Source organism: Equus asinus, chromosome 7 (genome assembly GCF_041296235.1).
Source record: "Equus asinus isolate D_3611 breed Donkey chromosome 7, EquAss-T2T_v2, whole genome shotgun sequence".
Classification (NCBI taxonomy): Eukaryota; Metazoa; Chordata; class Mammalia; order Perissodactyla; family Equidae; genus Equus; species Equus asinus.
The window spans coordinates 15,352,329-15,368,060 of record NC_091796.1 but is presented as its reverse complement, the minus strand read 5'-3'; the positions used below and the strand labels follow the sequence as shown (position 1 = coordinate 15,368,060).

Below are 15,732 nucleotides of genomic sequence, written 5' to 3'. Positions count from 1 at the left end.
TAACCTAAGTTTTTGTGGGGGTTTTTCCACTTACTAAGGTAAGCATAAAAGTTGTGATTATAGCATCGATTTATTTAGGAAGCAGGAATTTTTCTAAGAGGAGACTGTGTATATGCTTTATGTATGTATATGCTTTAACATATACAAACTCAATGCAAATGTTAATGAGGTCACTACAGTTGGTAAGAATTAGGTGCTCATGAATGGTGTTTTGGATTCTCCAATCAAGCAGAGACTAGAAAGGAGCCATGTGATCAACAACGTGGTAATCACTGACCCTGGAGCCATTTCTCCAAGGAATCCTAGTTTTAGTAGGAAATAGTATTTAGAAAACAGAATCTTAGGCACTAGGAGTGCTCATTCCCGCTGAATTGGTTGCTGTTTCTTAGGCCATCGCTTTTATATTAGCAGTAGGTTGTCTATATTTTTGAAATTTTATATTATTCATTGAGATATAAGATATTAAGCCCATTGAGTGACTTGAAAACTCTGCCATCAATACTATTTGACATTGGTCTTTCCTAAGAATTTGAGAAACTAAAGCTAATAATATTTTTATGAAGGAGTGAAATAATTTGTTGTTGAAAAAGAATAAATGTACTATATTTATCTTTTGTTTAATAGCAATGGTAAGACCTAATTTTTCATAAAGAAACTTATTTGTAAAACTAATAACACAAAAGGTAGATTGTTTGTGTTTGTTTATTTGGTTTTCATTTTTTAAATTGGGGAATTGAATTGCCGGGGAATTACCGGCCAGGGTAAATGGCCGGTGTATATCTTCATGATTAGGTTAGAATGACAGTGCTATAATATGTTTCTCCCGAATCCCAGAACACTTTTTCTTCTGAAAAATGTACTTTCTCTCTAGTAAGAAAAAGCAAGCATAGGATGTGGTAATCTTTTGAAATCATCTAGAATTAAAATGAAATTTTATAAATTAATGAATTCTTTTTAAAATGTATGAGTGTTGTGAGTGCGTGTTTTAGATAAAAATGTAACCATTTCTTTTTCTTTTTCCAGTTGTTATACCACATTTGCATAAGTTAGCCTTGGTAAACAACTTACAAATTGTGGATTCTAAAAGACTGGATATTGCTACTCATCTTTTCGAAGCTTACAGTGCACTTTCCTGTTGCTGTATCCTTGTTTTATTAATGTGTATCTGTATTTATATAACCAGTCTTACAGTGAACCTCAGTGGTTAAAGGTTGAGAAGTAGAATTTTTTTCCCAACTTACTTACATAAAGATTATAGAAAACTAAAAATTTGATTTGCCCCCCTCCTTATTCAAGCCATCTCATAATTTTAAAGATAATTTTAAGTCCTCTATGCTTATATGTTCTGTAGTTTTGAAAACATCCACAGATTTGATCTGTGTTAATTAGCTCTATAACTGAACAAGAAATGAGTTATAGCTGAGGCTTTTGTTAATCAAAAAGAAGTCTTGTATGTGTCCTGTTTAACCATCTTTCTCCAGTGGAATACTCTGAACATCTCTTGGAGAGATATCACTCATTGAAGAAATATAGGGCCAGCATGGCTAATCTTCCCCAGTGATGGTAGAACTGGAGGAAAACTCAGAGATCATCTAACCCATGTCAACCACTGCATTTTATAAATGATTAAACTAAAGTTTGAAGACATTGGTGACTTCTGTTTCTTGTAGTTAAAAGAGAAACTGTGACTAGAACAATGAACTTTAGCTATCCTGTTAAATATTCTCTTTACTATACTAGGCCTGCTAAAATAAAACTAAGAAGGAAGTAAAGATAAAGGTGGGCAGAGTAAACTCCAGCTTCCAGGCTCTCCCATTAAAAGGCCAAAGAGTTCAAGAAAGGGGAAATAAGAGACTCAAAAAGGAGTGAAAGGCTGAACACTCAAATAGAACTATAAAAGTTCATGCTAGACAGCATAATCAGAGAATTATGATTATGATAAAAAAAAAAAGACAGTAGAGTGAGCTTCTTAGTGATTCATAGGAGAAAATAGAGGACAAAGGAAGAGTTTCAGGATTAACATTGATGGTTTCACATTGTGATATACCAGTTTGAAGTAATAAGCAAAGTGAACAGGTAGTTTTAAATGAGATAAATATCTTCCAAAACACCACTGACACTCATTCATACTGAATTCTTAACTGGAATGGCCCAATAGGAGGTTATTTTTGTTTAGAATAATCAAATAGGGAAAGTAGGAACGTAGAGCTGTTAAGGAGCTATGTGTCCTTTTAGAAATGTTAAAACTTGAAGTTGGATGCATGGTTGAGAGCATTTCATTTTGGGAATCTACTACAAATTACCTATTCATGTGGAGGATAGAAGCCATTTTTTTATAATAATAGATTATAAAGTGGGCAGAGACACCATATTTTTATGATTCTGTACCTCAAGTATCCATGTGTCTTCTATAAATTTAATTCCACTAAAAGCAGAACTTATTATCATTCCTGATTTATCTTGTTGGCATTTTCAACTTAGAGAAGATAGAGGAAGCAAAAAGAGGAAGTTATATTCTGAATTAGCAAGGAAGAACTCTTCAGTAATGCAGAAGTGACAGGACCCTTATAAGAAAGTAATAATGGCATGTCAGAATTTCTATTTCAAAGAAAGAAAACATTGGTATGGTTATACCTGTTCCCTAGACTTTATGAAAGTAGATGTTTAAAAACTTAAGTGAAAAGTCGTGTATAATCTTATATAGCAGGGAGTTTCTAAAGGAACATGCCTCAAGGAAAATGGGAAGGTCAAAAGATCAAAAATTTTAGCTCTGTGAAACCAAGTTTTCCAAGTGGGCAAGGCAGTGGTTTCTAAAGAGCTTAGAAGTCTGTATAGAAGGAATATTATTGTGTGTTTAGGTATGCACAGAATATTACTAGAGTAAATACAGTAAAAAATCTTTACACCAATACAGCAAGGGGAAGAATCATCTTAACAATAGACCTTGTTCAAGTATTAAGAGTGTTCTACGTGAGTCACAGCTTCTACTTGTGTCAACAGGGTGGTACAGCCGCTAATAAAATCACATTGTCCAAGTCTGTTCTGCTGTTCCATTGTGTTCTGAGCTAATAGAACACAAGAGTATTCCTTTTAGCACTGACATTATATTTTAGTAGGAACATAGAAGACATATAAGGTTTAACATTCAGCATAGTAACAAGTCAAGAAATCATGTTTAAGAAAAATTTAAAGGAATTTGGTTTAACCTGGAGAAGAAATGGCTTAGGGATGAAAAGATAATTTGAAAATTATTTTAAAAGTTGTTATATAGAAGAAAGTTAGGCACACTTTTGTGTAACTAAGGTGCAGAAGTCACAGAGGGGCTGATTTTGTTTATAAGAAAACTTTCAAATGGAGCTATCTAAAAATGCAGTGATCTCTCTTATGGAACTGTAAATGTCCTGTCATTGTTAGCAGTCCGAGGCCTTATGATCATCATTCACAGATGAGGTAGAGGTGACTCCTAATATCAGATAAGACTAAATGACCTCTCAGTTTCCAGCCCTTAAGAAAGATTGTGTGGTTCCATGGGGAAATGGTCGGACCAAACAGTGAGTAGAAAGAGAGGAGGAGAGTGACTTCCCTCTCACCTCCACATAAGACCATCTTTAGCTTTTCAATCCATCCCCGTATTTCCCTAGATCAGACTCCTGACTGCTTCTCGAAAGGTCACTCACAGATGTGTCTTGGTGATGCTTTCCCCATATCTAGAAAGCCAAACTGTATAACCCTTAGATCACAGCCCTCTATAGGGATTTGGTTCAACCAAATGATGTCTATATTTTTAAACTGCCTATTTATATGTCACTTATTATAGGAGCCTTGTTTACAAACAATATTTATAACTCTATTTTCATGGCAGTAGATTTAATTATTTTTTTTGCTTAATGAAATTCATTGTAATTTTTTTTTCAGAAAGACTAATTAACTTTATAAAGGAAGTCATTTACTGGCATTTTTAACTCTAATGTAGTGTAATATGAAATAAGAATTTTTTTAATGGCAGAAAACTATGATAAGGTGAGAATTGATATGAATAAACAAGGTGAATTGTTTCCTTGAGAAGTATATCTGCTTTTCTGATTCTTTTGAATGTCAAAATAATCAGCTAAAACTCAAAGATGACTGGGAAATATAAGTAGTACTAAACTTCTGTTATTCCAGTAAAACCTCTCTTACCCAATTCAGTCAGGACCAGGAGTAGGTCAGTTTAACGGGATGGTTAAAGCAAGAAGTTAGGAAAATAGTATATACCTAAGATAACTTATTTTAACTTAAAATACGTAAGTGTATTTTCTTTTACCAACCTTTTGGTGTAGGACTGAGTCCCTTCTTTTGTGTGAATCTGCCGATTAGAGTTAAACATCATTTTTGTTAGATAAACCACATCCAGAGTATAATTGTCTATGATTTTCAGTTTAAGTTTCTTTAAAGAGGATCCAGAAACATTTCTGATACTAGGTATAGAATTTTTCTAGATTTTTATATTTTTCCTAATTTTTTACAGTTGTCTCACATATACATAATTAACAATGTTTTAAGCAACTGGACCTCATCGGTTTTTTCCAAAACTTTCAACTTGGTTGTCTTAATTAATTTTCTTACTTTACATACTCATTTAAACATCCACTTATGGGCTGGCCCGGTGGCGCAGGAGTTAAGTTCACACGTTCCACTTCTCGGTGGCCCGGGGTTCGCTGGTTGGGATCCCGGGTGCGGACATGGCACCTCTTGGCACGCCACGCTGGGGTAGGTGTCCCGCGTATAAAGTAGAGGAAGTTGGACACGGATGTTAGCTCAGGGCCAGGCTTCCTCAGCAAAAAAAGAGGAGGACTGGCAGTAGTTAGCTCAGGGCTAATCTACCTCAAAAAAAAATAATTAATTAAAAATAATAATAAAATAAACATCCAATTAAATTGTATAATTTAGTTTTCATGCCCATTATTTCATATGCTTATATAACATGTTATTAAATTATGTAATGTTCAATAATAAATACCATTGACATAAAGAGATTTTTAGGACTAAACACAGTTGACTCTTGATAAGTAACTAACAACAAATGAAAATCATGCTTGAGGGAAGCCTGTTTCCTCTAAGCCATCAGCATGCCATAGGTATCATTTAAGAGCTGCTGCTTTTATATTCTTCCGTTGTTCTGTTGGACATACCGGTTTGTTTTTTAAGTCCCTTAACTACTTTGTCTCAAGTCATTTCAGAGGATTTAATGGTTAATCACTTTTTACCTGGTCTCAGATGTTTACGGATTGACATGGAACAACTTTCTCCAGAACATGAGGTAAGCTACCGTGATGATTAAGCAGCTGTGGTTATCAGTGCTGTGTTTGTATTTTTTAATATCTCCTATGGAGACTTCCGTTCCTCATTATGTGAGGCTTGATTATGATACACTGTGCTTAATTTTTTGAAATCTACTTCAGTGTCATTTTATGGATTTATTTACTAGTTATGAGATCTTGAGCAACTCCTTTAACATCTTTGAGCCTCTTTTTAATTCTCTATAGTAAGGATAATGTACTCTCCTTCACTGAATAGAATTGAATCAGATAATGTACATGAAATGCTTTTATCTGTAAAATGTTATACAATGTTATCTCTGACAATCAGCTTTCTTAGAAGCAAAGTTTCTGTTTTCTGTCACCATTTCCTCCTTACTCTTCCATTCTGTTTGTCTTCTTGTTTCTTCCAAAACCCTGCTTATCATTTATTTCCTATTCTATATCTTCAACCTGTTTTTCTACCAGCTTTTCTTTAACCTATTATCATGTTCAAATCCCCCCTCCTAAATGAAACAAAACAAAATCAAAATCTTCCCTTCGTCCTTGCCCTAAACCTCTTTTTCCTCCTGGTAGTCTACATTCACTCTCTCAACTTGCACACTCTCTGTTGTTATGTCGTATTCACCACCATCACACTAATCGAATGAAACCGCGGTCCCTAAGATCACTGGTAATTAAAGTGCTACACTGAAAGGACACTTTTCAGACCTGATAGGAGTTTATAGGAGTGCATACCCTTTTCATCCATAATCTCTGTCAACACTTAGCATTCTTAGACTTTTTAATTTGGTGGATATAAAATGGTAACTCATATGGTTTTCATTTCCACTTCTCCAATGATTGTCAAACTTGAGCATTGTTTGTGTGTTTATTGACTAGTTGTGTTCTTCAGCAAACTCTGTTTAGGGGTCAGCCCTGTGACCTAGTGGTTAAGTTTGGCACAGTCCACTTCAGTGGCCCAGGTTCAGTTCCCAGGTGCAGCAGACCTACACCACTCAGCAGCCATGCTGTGGCAGTGACCCACTTACAAAAGAGAGGAAGATTGGCACAGATGTTAGCTCAGGGTGAATCTTCTTCAGAAAAAAGAAAAAAAATGTTACACTTTCTGCCCATTTTTCATTTCAGTTGTCTTTTTTCCTATTACTTCTTCAAAGTTTGTTGTATATTTGAGTACCAGTATTTTGTCAGTTTTGTGTTTCATGAATATCTTTTCCAATTTGTGATGTCTTTTCATATTCCTGGCCCCTTTGAACACTGATTCTTAATTTTTTAATAGTCAAATTGATCATTTGTAAAAGACATCTGTACTTTCTTCAAAAATGTTTAAAGTTGTATTTTCACATTAAAATTCTTAATCCACCTAGAATTGGTTTTTATATATGGTGTGAGGTAGCAGTCCAATTACATTTTTTTCCATATGGATAACCAGTTGTTCCATTACTGTTTGTTGAACAATACATCGTGTCTATACTGATTGGCAGTGACACCTCTATCATATATGGAGTTTCCATATATGCGTGTGTTTATCATTAGGGAACATTGTTTTCCACTGGTCTCTTGGTCAATTATTATAACAATGGTATACTGTCTTTATTTTAATTGCCTTGTTAAAAAGTCCTAATGTCTAATAAGACAAGTCCAACACCCTGTCCTTTCATTATAACTATTCATGACCCTTAGCTTTTTCCTGTAAATGTTAGTATTATCTTGTCAGATTCCAAGAAAGATCTCATTCAGATTCTGATTGAAATTGAACTGATTCTATAAATTAATTTGAGGAGACATCATCTTCATGATTTTGAATCTTCCTGTCCAGAATATACTATATCATACATTTATTTAGATCTCTTTTAATGCCTTTCAGTAAAGTTTTATAATTTCTTTCAAAAAAAAGTGACACCTTATATCTATAATGTTATAATGCTACCTTTTCAGGATTATATATTTTTTTAACCCTTCTTTGCTGGTATATAGAAATACATATAACTTGTATGTTGAATTTATATCTGGCCAACTTGAGAACTTTATTATTAATTTTAATAGTAAAATGTCTCTGAATTTTTTTGAGTATGTTTTATGTGTAGGAAAGTCACCTGCAAATAATGTTTTCTTTTCTAATACTTTTACTTTGTTTTTTCCCTTTGTCTTATTGTGGGATCTATATTGCTGTCCCTTTTTCACTTCTGATATTGTTATTTTGTTTCTTACTTTCTTCTTAAAACAGTTTTGATAGGAATTTATCAATTTTATTAATCTTTTCAAATATTGAACTTTAGCTATGTTGATTTTTCTCAATTTGTTTCCTATGTCATTGATTTCTATTTTCATCTTTATTTCCTTCTGCTTTCTTTAGGTTTGATTTTTTTCTCCTTCTCTAACTCCCTAAGGAGGAAGCTTAGATTATTTACTTGTTAACTTTTCTTTTCTGATACATGAATTTAAGTCTCTGGTATTCCTTTGGCCACATCCCATGCATTAGCTGTGTTGTATCTTTGTTATCATTCAGTTCAAACTAGATTCTCATTTCCATTATTTCTTTCTGGATCCATGGATTTTATTTAAAAGGTAAAGGTAGTTAATTTTCTGACTCAGTTCTCCTATATTTGTATCAGTTTTCTGTGATCTGCTTTTCTATCAGCTATTGAAAGACGTGTTAAAGTTATGATTGGGAATTGTCTATTTCTCCTTTTAGTTTTTCAATTTTTGTTTTGTATATTTTATAGATGCCCTTTATCAAGTTAAGTTCCCTTTTATTGCTAGTTGGTCGAGTATTTTTATCATGAAGGGGTGTTGGATATTGTCAAGTGTTTTTTCTCATCAGTTGAGGTGATCGCATGGTTATCGGTTTTTTTCTCTTGATACAATGTTTTATATTAATGGATTTTTGGATGTTAAACCAACCTTTGCATTCCTGCAATAAATCTCACTTATTTATGGTGTATAATTCCTTTTATGTGAAGCTGGATTTGGTTTGCTAGTATTCTGTTGAGGATTTTTGTATCCAAGATGGAGGCTAAGTCTGTAGGATAGAACAAACAAGAAGCAAGCCTTATTTCACCACCCTCCGTTAGTGTAGGGTGGGACTGAAAATGGTGGGGGGGGGGAGTTAAAAGTCTTTAAAAGGATCAGACTCCCAGATTCCTTTTCCAACCTTGATGAAAGATTGGGGCTTTGCTTTCTAGACTTGGGAGATCAGGCATAGCTGAGAGCAGGAATGAGCTGCTATACTGAATAAAGGGAAATTAGGTGAAGGCATAGTTAGTGATTAGAAACCTCAATACCTTTCCCCTTCTTGACTCCAAGAATGCTGGCAGCCAGGATTATACCCGAAGGGGAAAAAAATTGACAAAGCTGGGTTTGTGCCAGATTCACCTTAAAGTTAAGTTACTCTCATATATGAGGAGATTCTAATCAGCATTTTAGTGCCCCAGTCTTTAATGGACATCACAAGATCACCAACCATTTGAGAAATGGATTCTAACCTCAAAGACAGATGAAAACATATACACAAGAAAGAACATACTGGAGGAAACAGAGACAGTGCCAGGAGCAGAAGAAAAAATACAAAAAACTCTCCCAAAAAACAATAAAGGAAAAAATAGCCAAACAAACAAGATATATAATCTGTTAGATGAGAGAGAGCAGGAAAACAGAAAATAATCAAAAAAGTTAGTTAACCTAGGAGATGTCACATGCATATGAAGAAAGTCCCACTCTCTCAGAATAATAACCAGAGTTCTTACTGTAATGTGAAAGGCTCTAGAGGGTCGAGCCCCCCTCCTCCTTTACATCTCAGGCCTGGTCTTCTACCCTCTCCCTTGCTCACTCTGCACCCACCACTCTGGCCGCCTTCCTTAAAACATGATAGACATACTCCCACTTACACCCTTAATTCAACCTCTTCCCAGTGTCTAAAACACTTACTCCTCATCTCCTTCAGATTCTGGCTTAAATGTCATCTTCTCCATGAAGCCTGCTCTGAACACCTCCATGTAAATTACAACATTCTTCCCTTTGGCTCCTGGTACCCCTTATCTTACTCAGTGTTCTTTCCAAAGCCCTTATCACCTTCTAATATATAATTTACCTGTTTTTTGTGTTCATTGTCCAGAACGTAAGAACATAAACTCTCCACAAGGAGGGAACCTTATCTTTTTTATTTTCCTCATCTTCTGTGTCTAAAAAAGTGTCTAACACATAGTAGGTGACCATAAATATTTGTTGTTTAGTGACCTCCATACCCAAACATGGGCCAAGAATATTCCAGAGGGCCATTCGGTTTCTGGTGTGGTTGCCAGCAATTGGAGCAGCAGCTGAAATCCTTCTGCCCTTTCCATTACTAACTCAGTCTCCCTGCAGGAATTATGTTAACTCTCAGACACCCGTTGTACCCCTGAGTATATTTTAGTAGCCACAGACATATATGGTCTCTGCTCTAGACATTAAAATAGAGCATCTTGCTTTTTACAACCTGGGAAAAGCAAAGGGACATGGGATAGAACAGCTTTTACTGGGAAAATATGTCTGTGACTATGGTATGTGTATATGTTAATTGTATAGATGTATATAAATTTTACTTTTACCATTAGATGGTGGGGAAAGCTAAGAGGGAATGGGAGTCAGATTTAGAAAGAAGGTTAGTGAAAATCAAAATGACTTAAGTTACATGATTGAGATCTTTTAAAGCGATCTCTCTACCTAGTCTAGTAATCTACCATGAATTCCTTTAACAAAGTAACTGCCAAAACTTTAAATTTTTAATTAATATGTTAGCTTATGGGAATATTAAAAATTCAATTAAAAAGTTTAAACCATAGTATTTTACTATATAAACTGTATTTTACTAAAGTCAATTTTTTTTAATCAGGTTATTTTAACTTCCATGATAAAAGAATGTGAACAAAAAGTAGAGAACAAGACTGTCCAAGAGCCTCAAGGGTAAGACATTAATTTTTTTTTCAGGCTTCATGTTAACCTGAATTTCTCTGTCTCAGTTTTCCATTTAGACATTTAGACATTCCATTTAGACTGCATTTCCATTGTAGTCAGTTATTTGGAAGATAAGAAAATTTTTTAAATTGGCAGTTTTCAAATGCTAGTCCATAAACCATCTGCATCAGAATTATCTGGGGAATTTAAAATTCAGGTCTCTACCCCATGCTCTGTGCCCTCCTCTCAACATTCTGATTCAGTTCAGGGATCTATATATTTAAAAGCTTCCAAAGAGATTCTGGTATGTAGCCAGATTTAAGAATCACTGGTCAAAATAGCTGGAGATTTGTGACATGAGTTATAAGATGTAACTTGATTCACTGAATAAAGGATTATAAACTTGTGAATGTTCTGGTCACATGCTTCTAACCAAACTAGTTAGAATTCAAAGATTCAGTGAAATTAAAATATGAACATAGATATAAAAGAATAAACTTGGGCATTTCAGGGGAGGAGGTAATTTACAAATAGATTTTGTGTACTTTAATTCTTGCTGAAGTAACCTTGAGTAGTTAATCTTAAATGGACTCAGTTGGGCATAAAAAGCTCAAATGTGTTTCTTTATAAAGCTGACTAACAGGAAAAACTGTTTCATCTCAGCCGTCTAGGTACACATACTCACACTTCACACCCCCAAACACCCCACCCGCCTCCCCACACACACGTACACATACTCACACTTCACACCCCCAAACACCCCACCCGCCTCCCCACACACACGCACACATACTCACACTTCACACCCCCAAACACCCCACCCGCCTCCCCACACACACGCACACATACTCACACTTCACACCCCCAAACACCCCACCCGCCTCCCCACACACACGCACACATACTCACACTTCACACCCCCAAACACCCCACCCGCCTCCCCACACACACGCACACATACACACACTTCACACCCCCAAACACCCCACCCGCCTCCCCACACACACGCACACATACTCACACTTCACACCCCCAAACACCCCACCCGCCTCCCCACACACACGCACACATACTCACACTTCACACCCCCAAACACCCCACCCGCCTCCCCACACACACGCACACATACTCACACTTCACACCCCCAAACACCCCACCCGCCTCCCCACACACACGCACACATACTCACACTTCACACCCCCAAACACCCCACCCGCCTCCCCACACACACGCACACATACTCACACTTCACACCCCCAAACACCCCACCCGCCTCCCCACACACACGCACACATACTCACACTTCACACCCCCAAACACCCCACCCGCCTCCCCACACACACGCACACATACTCACACTTCACACCCCCAAACACCCCACCCGCCTCCCCACACACACGCACACATACTCACACTTCACACCCCCAAACACCCCACCCGCCTCCCCACACACACGCACACATACTCACACTTCACACCCCCAAACACCCCACCCGCCTCCCCACACACACGCACACATACTCACACTTCACACCCGCAAACACCCCACCCGCCTCCCCACACACACGCGCACGTGCACACACACACACACATACAGAGTGTTTTGCCTCTTACTATGTGTCACAACTCTTTCTTTGGCCTCCTAGAATGGTAAGAGCTCTTCTACCATTTTAGCCAAGGAAATTTAAAACAATAAAAATACTTTGATAGGTTTCTTTTCTGAACACAAAACCGTAAAATTAACACCAAAGTAAATCATTCTGTCCATTTGTCATACATTAAGATTATTTGGTGCCTTATTAGTTGAAAATGTGAAAGGTTTTGGAACGAAATTGAGAAAAATTCTATGTGAAAGCCTTCACATATAATCCACATCCTTAATTAAGCCTTGCAAATCTTAATGATGAAAAAAATTTTTAATTACTAGAAATAGTTCATACACAAAGTTATAACTGTCTCCCTTTCCTGTCCTTACACTCCAAAACAAGGAATTTTTTTTAAGTACGTTTATGATCTTGTCATACCAGATGGCAAAGAAGGCATATATCAGAAGGACTCAGGACTCAACTTGAAAAGGCTTGTAATGGCCAAAGAAGGGATAATTTGGGCATCACAAGATAATAAGTGCAATGCGTTGTATTACATCAAATATGTTTAAATATATGAGTTTATAATGATATCAAGGAAAAAGAAACACCTAACTGGTCACCATCAGAGGGTGAATCAATTCATTATTTTGGAAACTGTGTATAAAGAGAGGGAATTGAACATTTATCTTGTCTTTACTATATAAAGTATATCGCTGGGTAACAGTAGTACATGTGGGGGAAAGTTTTCTTCACTGAGGTATTCTGGCTCACAAATGAAGAAGAAATGATAGAATTAGAATAATACATTTTGTAAGGGCTAATGAATTAGTGGGTCTAGGCGTTGATCTTTAACAGATGTTAGCATCACCAAAAAGAGAGAGAAGCAGACATTATCTGCTTCATGATGTGAACACACCTCACACCTCCTCCTATGAAGCAGTCTTGCCAAACAAAAAACATGCCCTGAATCTGAGCTCCAGATCTAGACCCAGCTACCAAATTTATGGGAAACACAGAGGAACATGTTAAACAACTCAGGAGAAATGCAATCAGCAAAATTCAGACTGTGGGAACCTATATAAGACAAATAACTCAGTTCCTTCAACATGTAAATTCTATGGAGGTAAAAGAGAAGGGGAACCTGTGGATTAAAAGAGACTTAAGAGACATATCAACCAATTGCAATGTATGAAACTTTGGATCCTGACTCAGAAACAAACTGTAAGGAACAAAACAATAAATCACTAATGACATTTTTGAAACAATTAGAAATTTGAACAAAGGCCAGATAATGGATGATATTAAGGAGTTGTTATTTTGGTGTGATAATGACTCTGTGTTTATATTTTTAAAAATAGCACTTATCTTTTAGAGATACATACCAGAATATGGGAGAGGGAAGGAGGTGGGTATGGATGAAATAAAATTGACTATGAGTTGATAATTGTTGAAGCTCAGTGATAAATACATAGGAATTCATTATATTATCTGTTTATTTGAAATTCTCTACAATAAGAGTTTTAAAAAATCAGTGATAATATAAAAGATTTGAATACCATGGGAAAAATATGATTATAAAAATGAACTCTGGTTTTTCTTTTTTTTAAAAAAAAGAGGGAAGGTCATGTAACCAAAGCAATCTTAGGAAGTTACAAAGATATTTCTTTCCTTTTAAATTCCTGCATGCGAATTCATGAAATTTCATTCAGAATATATTTCTATTTGTGAAATGCTCTGCTAATTGCTGTGGGGAATACAAAGATAAAGCACAAATGAATTTCATCCCCAAAGAACCTATGGTTTAGAGCACTGGTTTTCAAACTGCAGATCATGATCTGTTATGCATCATTAAATTAGTTCAAGATTCCAAGAAATAGGATCAAATACAAAGCAGAGAGTGCATCCCATGTAATGAGGATGGGTATTAGTTTTTTATCTGTATAAAGATGTGCTATTGGGTCATTGTGTAAAATGTATCTCTAACTGTGGCTCTTTGTCAGAAAAGTTTGAAAAGTCTTGATCTGCAGACAGAAAATAAATGCATAAGTATTTTGATACCCTTCTTATATTCATTCAGCATTTAGTAAAATCACTGAGCACCTACCATGGGCTGTTCATAAAGATGAACTTGAGCAAGGCATAGTCCCTTCTTTTGGGGAACTTACAGCTGGAAGTGGAAAAAGGAATCTATTAAAAAATATAGATAAATACTTAAACAATGCCTTCAAATGTTTCCAAGGAAGAAGGAATACAGGAGTCTTCCAAGTGTGAACAGTTAGCCAGAGGCAAAGGTAGAAAGAAAAGGGATTATGTGGAGAAATAGCAACACTGCAAAAGGACAAAAGCTACAGAAAAGCATGTTTGGGAAGTGTAAGTAAAGCTAGAGCACAGAGTATGGGAGAATGAGAGAAGGCTAGAGATAAGGGTCTAAAGCTGGACAGGCACCAGTTAATAAAGACCTTTGTATGCCACGTGAGAGGTTTGGACTTAATCCTATGGCCAGGAGTCAGCAAACTTTCTCTATAAAGACAGTAAATATTTTAAGCTTCACAAACCGTATAGTCTCCGTTGCGGCTACTCGACTGGACTCTGCTGTTGATGCAGGGAAGCAGCCGTTGACAATATGTAAATGAACGGGCATAGCTATATTCCAATAAAACTTTGTTTATGGAAACAGGCAGCAGACTGGGTTTGGCATCCAACCCTTAGTTTACCAACCTTTAGGAACTTTATTTCTTGGGCTTTAGGGTCCATCAGAATCACCTGGAAATTCCTGGGTGCTGTCGTCAGAGTTTTTGATTCAGAAGGTCTAGGGTAGAGTCTGAGAGTTTGCATTGCAGCAAATTCTCAGGTCATGTGAATGCTATGGGTCCTGGAGTCACACTTTGAGAACCACTGCTTTAGAAGCCATCCTGTAGTGAATACTAGCAACAGAAAAGCAGATGGGACAGACTGGAAAGCTGTTATAGTAACCCATGATGAAAGCAGGTGTGGGCATGGAGGAGCAGGTTATAGTAAGGAACACTTAAAAACCAGGTACCAATCTCAGCATTTTTCATATATTTGCTAATAATTATCATAATAACCCTACAATGTAGATGCTATTACTATTCCCATTTTACAGGTGACACAGAGGTTAGGTAACTTGATCAAAGGCCTCCTAGCTACTAAGTAGAAGAGCCAGAATTTGAACCCAGGCATTGTGGTTCTTGAGATCATGCTCTTAGCCACCATGTTGTAATGCCTATATATGGCAGTGAGTATGAGAATAAGATAGGTTCAAGATATATTTAAAATGTGAATTCAGGGTAACTTGGCAACAGATTAAGAGTGAAGGAGAACCAGAATCTAAGTATTCTTAGGTTGAATGGTGGCACAATCCAGCAAAATGGACTAAGAACTATTCTGAACAGGAATATTTAAAATTTGAGGTACAGGTAGAGAAGCACTAAAGGCAGTCACTGAGATTTAGGACCCCTTAGAATATAGGTGGTAATTAAAGTTTTGGGGTAAGAGTTGGGGTGGATGGATGATATCACTTGGAAAAGGAGCTCCAATGGGGAAGAAAAGAAACCCAGACATGGAATTAGACCAACAGTAAAGATGCAACATTTGAGAGAGCTTGTCTGCGAAGTAGGAAACAAACCAGAGTGGTATTAAAAAATCAGATAGGAATTTCAAAGAGATGGAGTAGTGATCTTTAATTTGCAACATGGAATGATATAAGGAGAGAAAGAGATATTCTAGGACACAAATAATTTTAAAAATAGGCCAGAAGTAAGAGGTTCTACAGATTCAGAATCAACAAGAAATGGCAACTGATTGGATATGAGTTGCAAAGGGAGGATCTGAGATTTCCTTGAAAACTTGCAGTAAGAAAACATATTAACTTACAAGGCTGCCCATTTCATTTT

General features: G+C 36.4%; 1 protein-coding gene across 15 annotated transcripts in view; it reads left to right on the top strand.

Annotated features, from left to right (window-relative positions):
• The window catches only part of RELCH (RAB11 binding and LisH domain, coiled-coil and HEAT repeat containing), a 121,474-nt gene that overhangs the window by 101,496 nt on the left and 4,246 nt on the right, over positions 1 to 15,732 (top strand). For all 15 annotated transcript variants that reach the window (XR_011504379.1, XR_011504378.1, XM_070512914.1 and 12 more), the window contains 3 exons: positions 1,024 to 1,140; positions 5,211 to 5,299; positions 10,168 to 10,238. Coding sequence is in view for 13 of the 15 variants with exons in the window: in XM_070512914.1 (XP_070369015.1) it covers positions 1,024 to 1,140; positions 5,211 to 5,299; positions 10,168 to 10,238 (277 nt within the window). In the remaining 2 variants the exon portion in view is untranslated. The remainder of the gene's footprint in view (positions 1 to 1,023; positions 1,141 to 5,210; positions 5,300 to 10,167; positions 10,239 to 15,732) is intronic.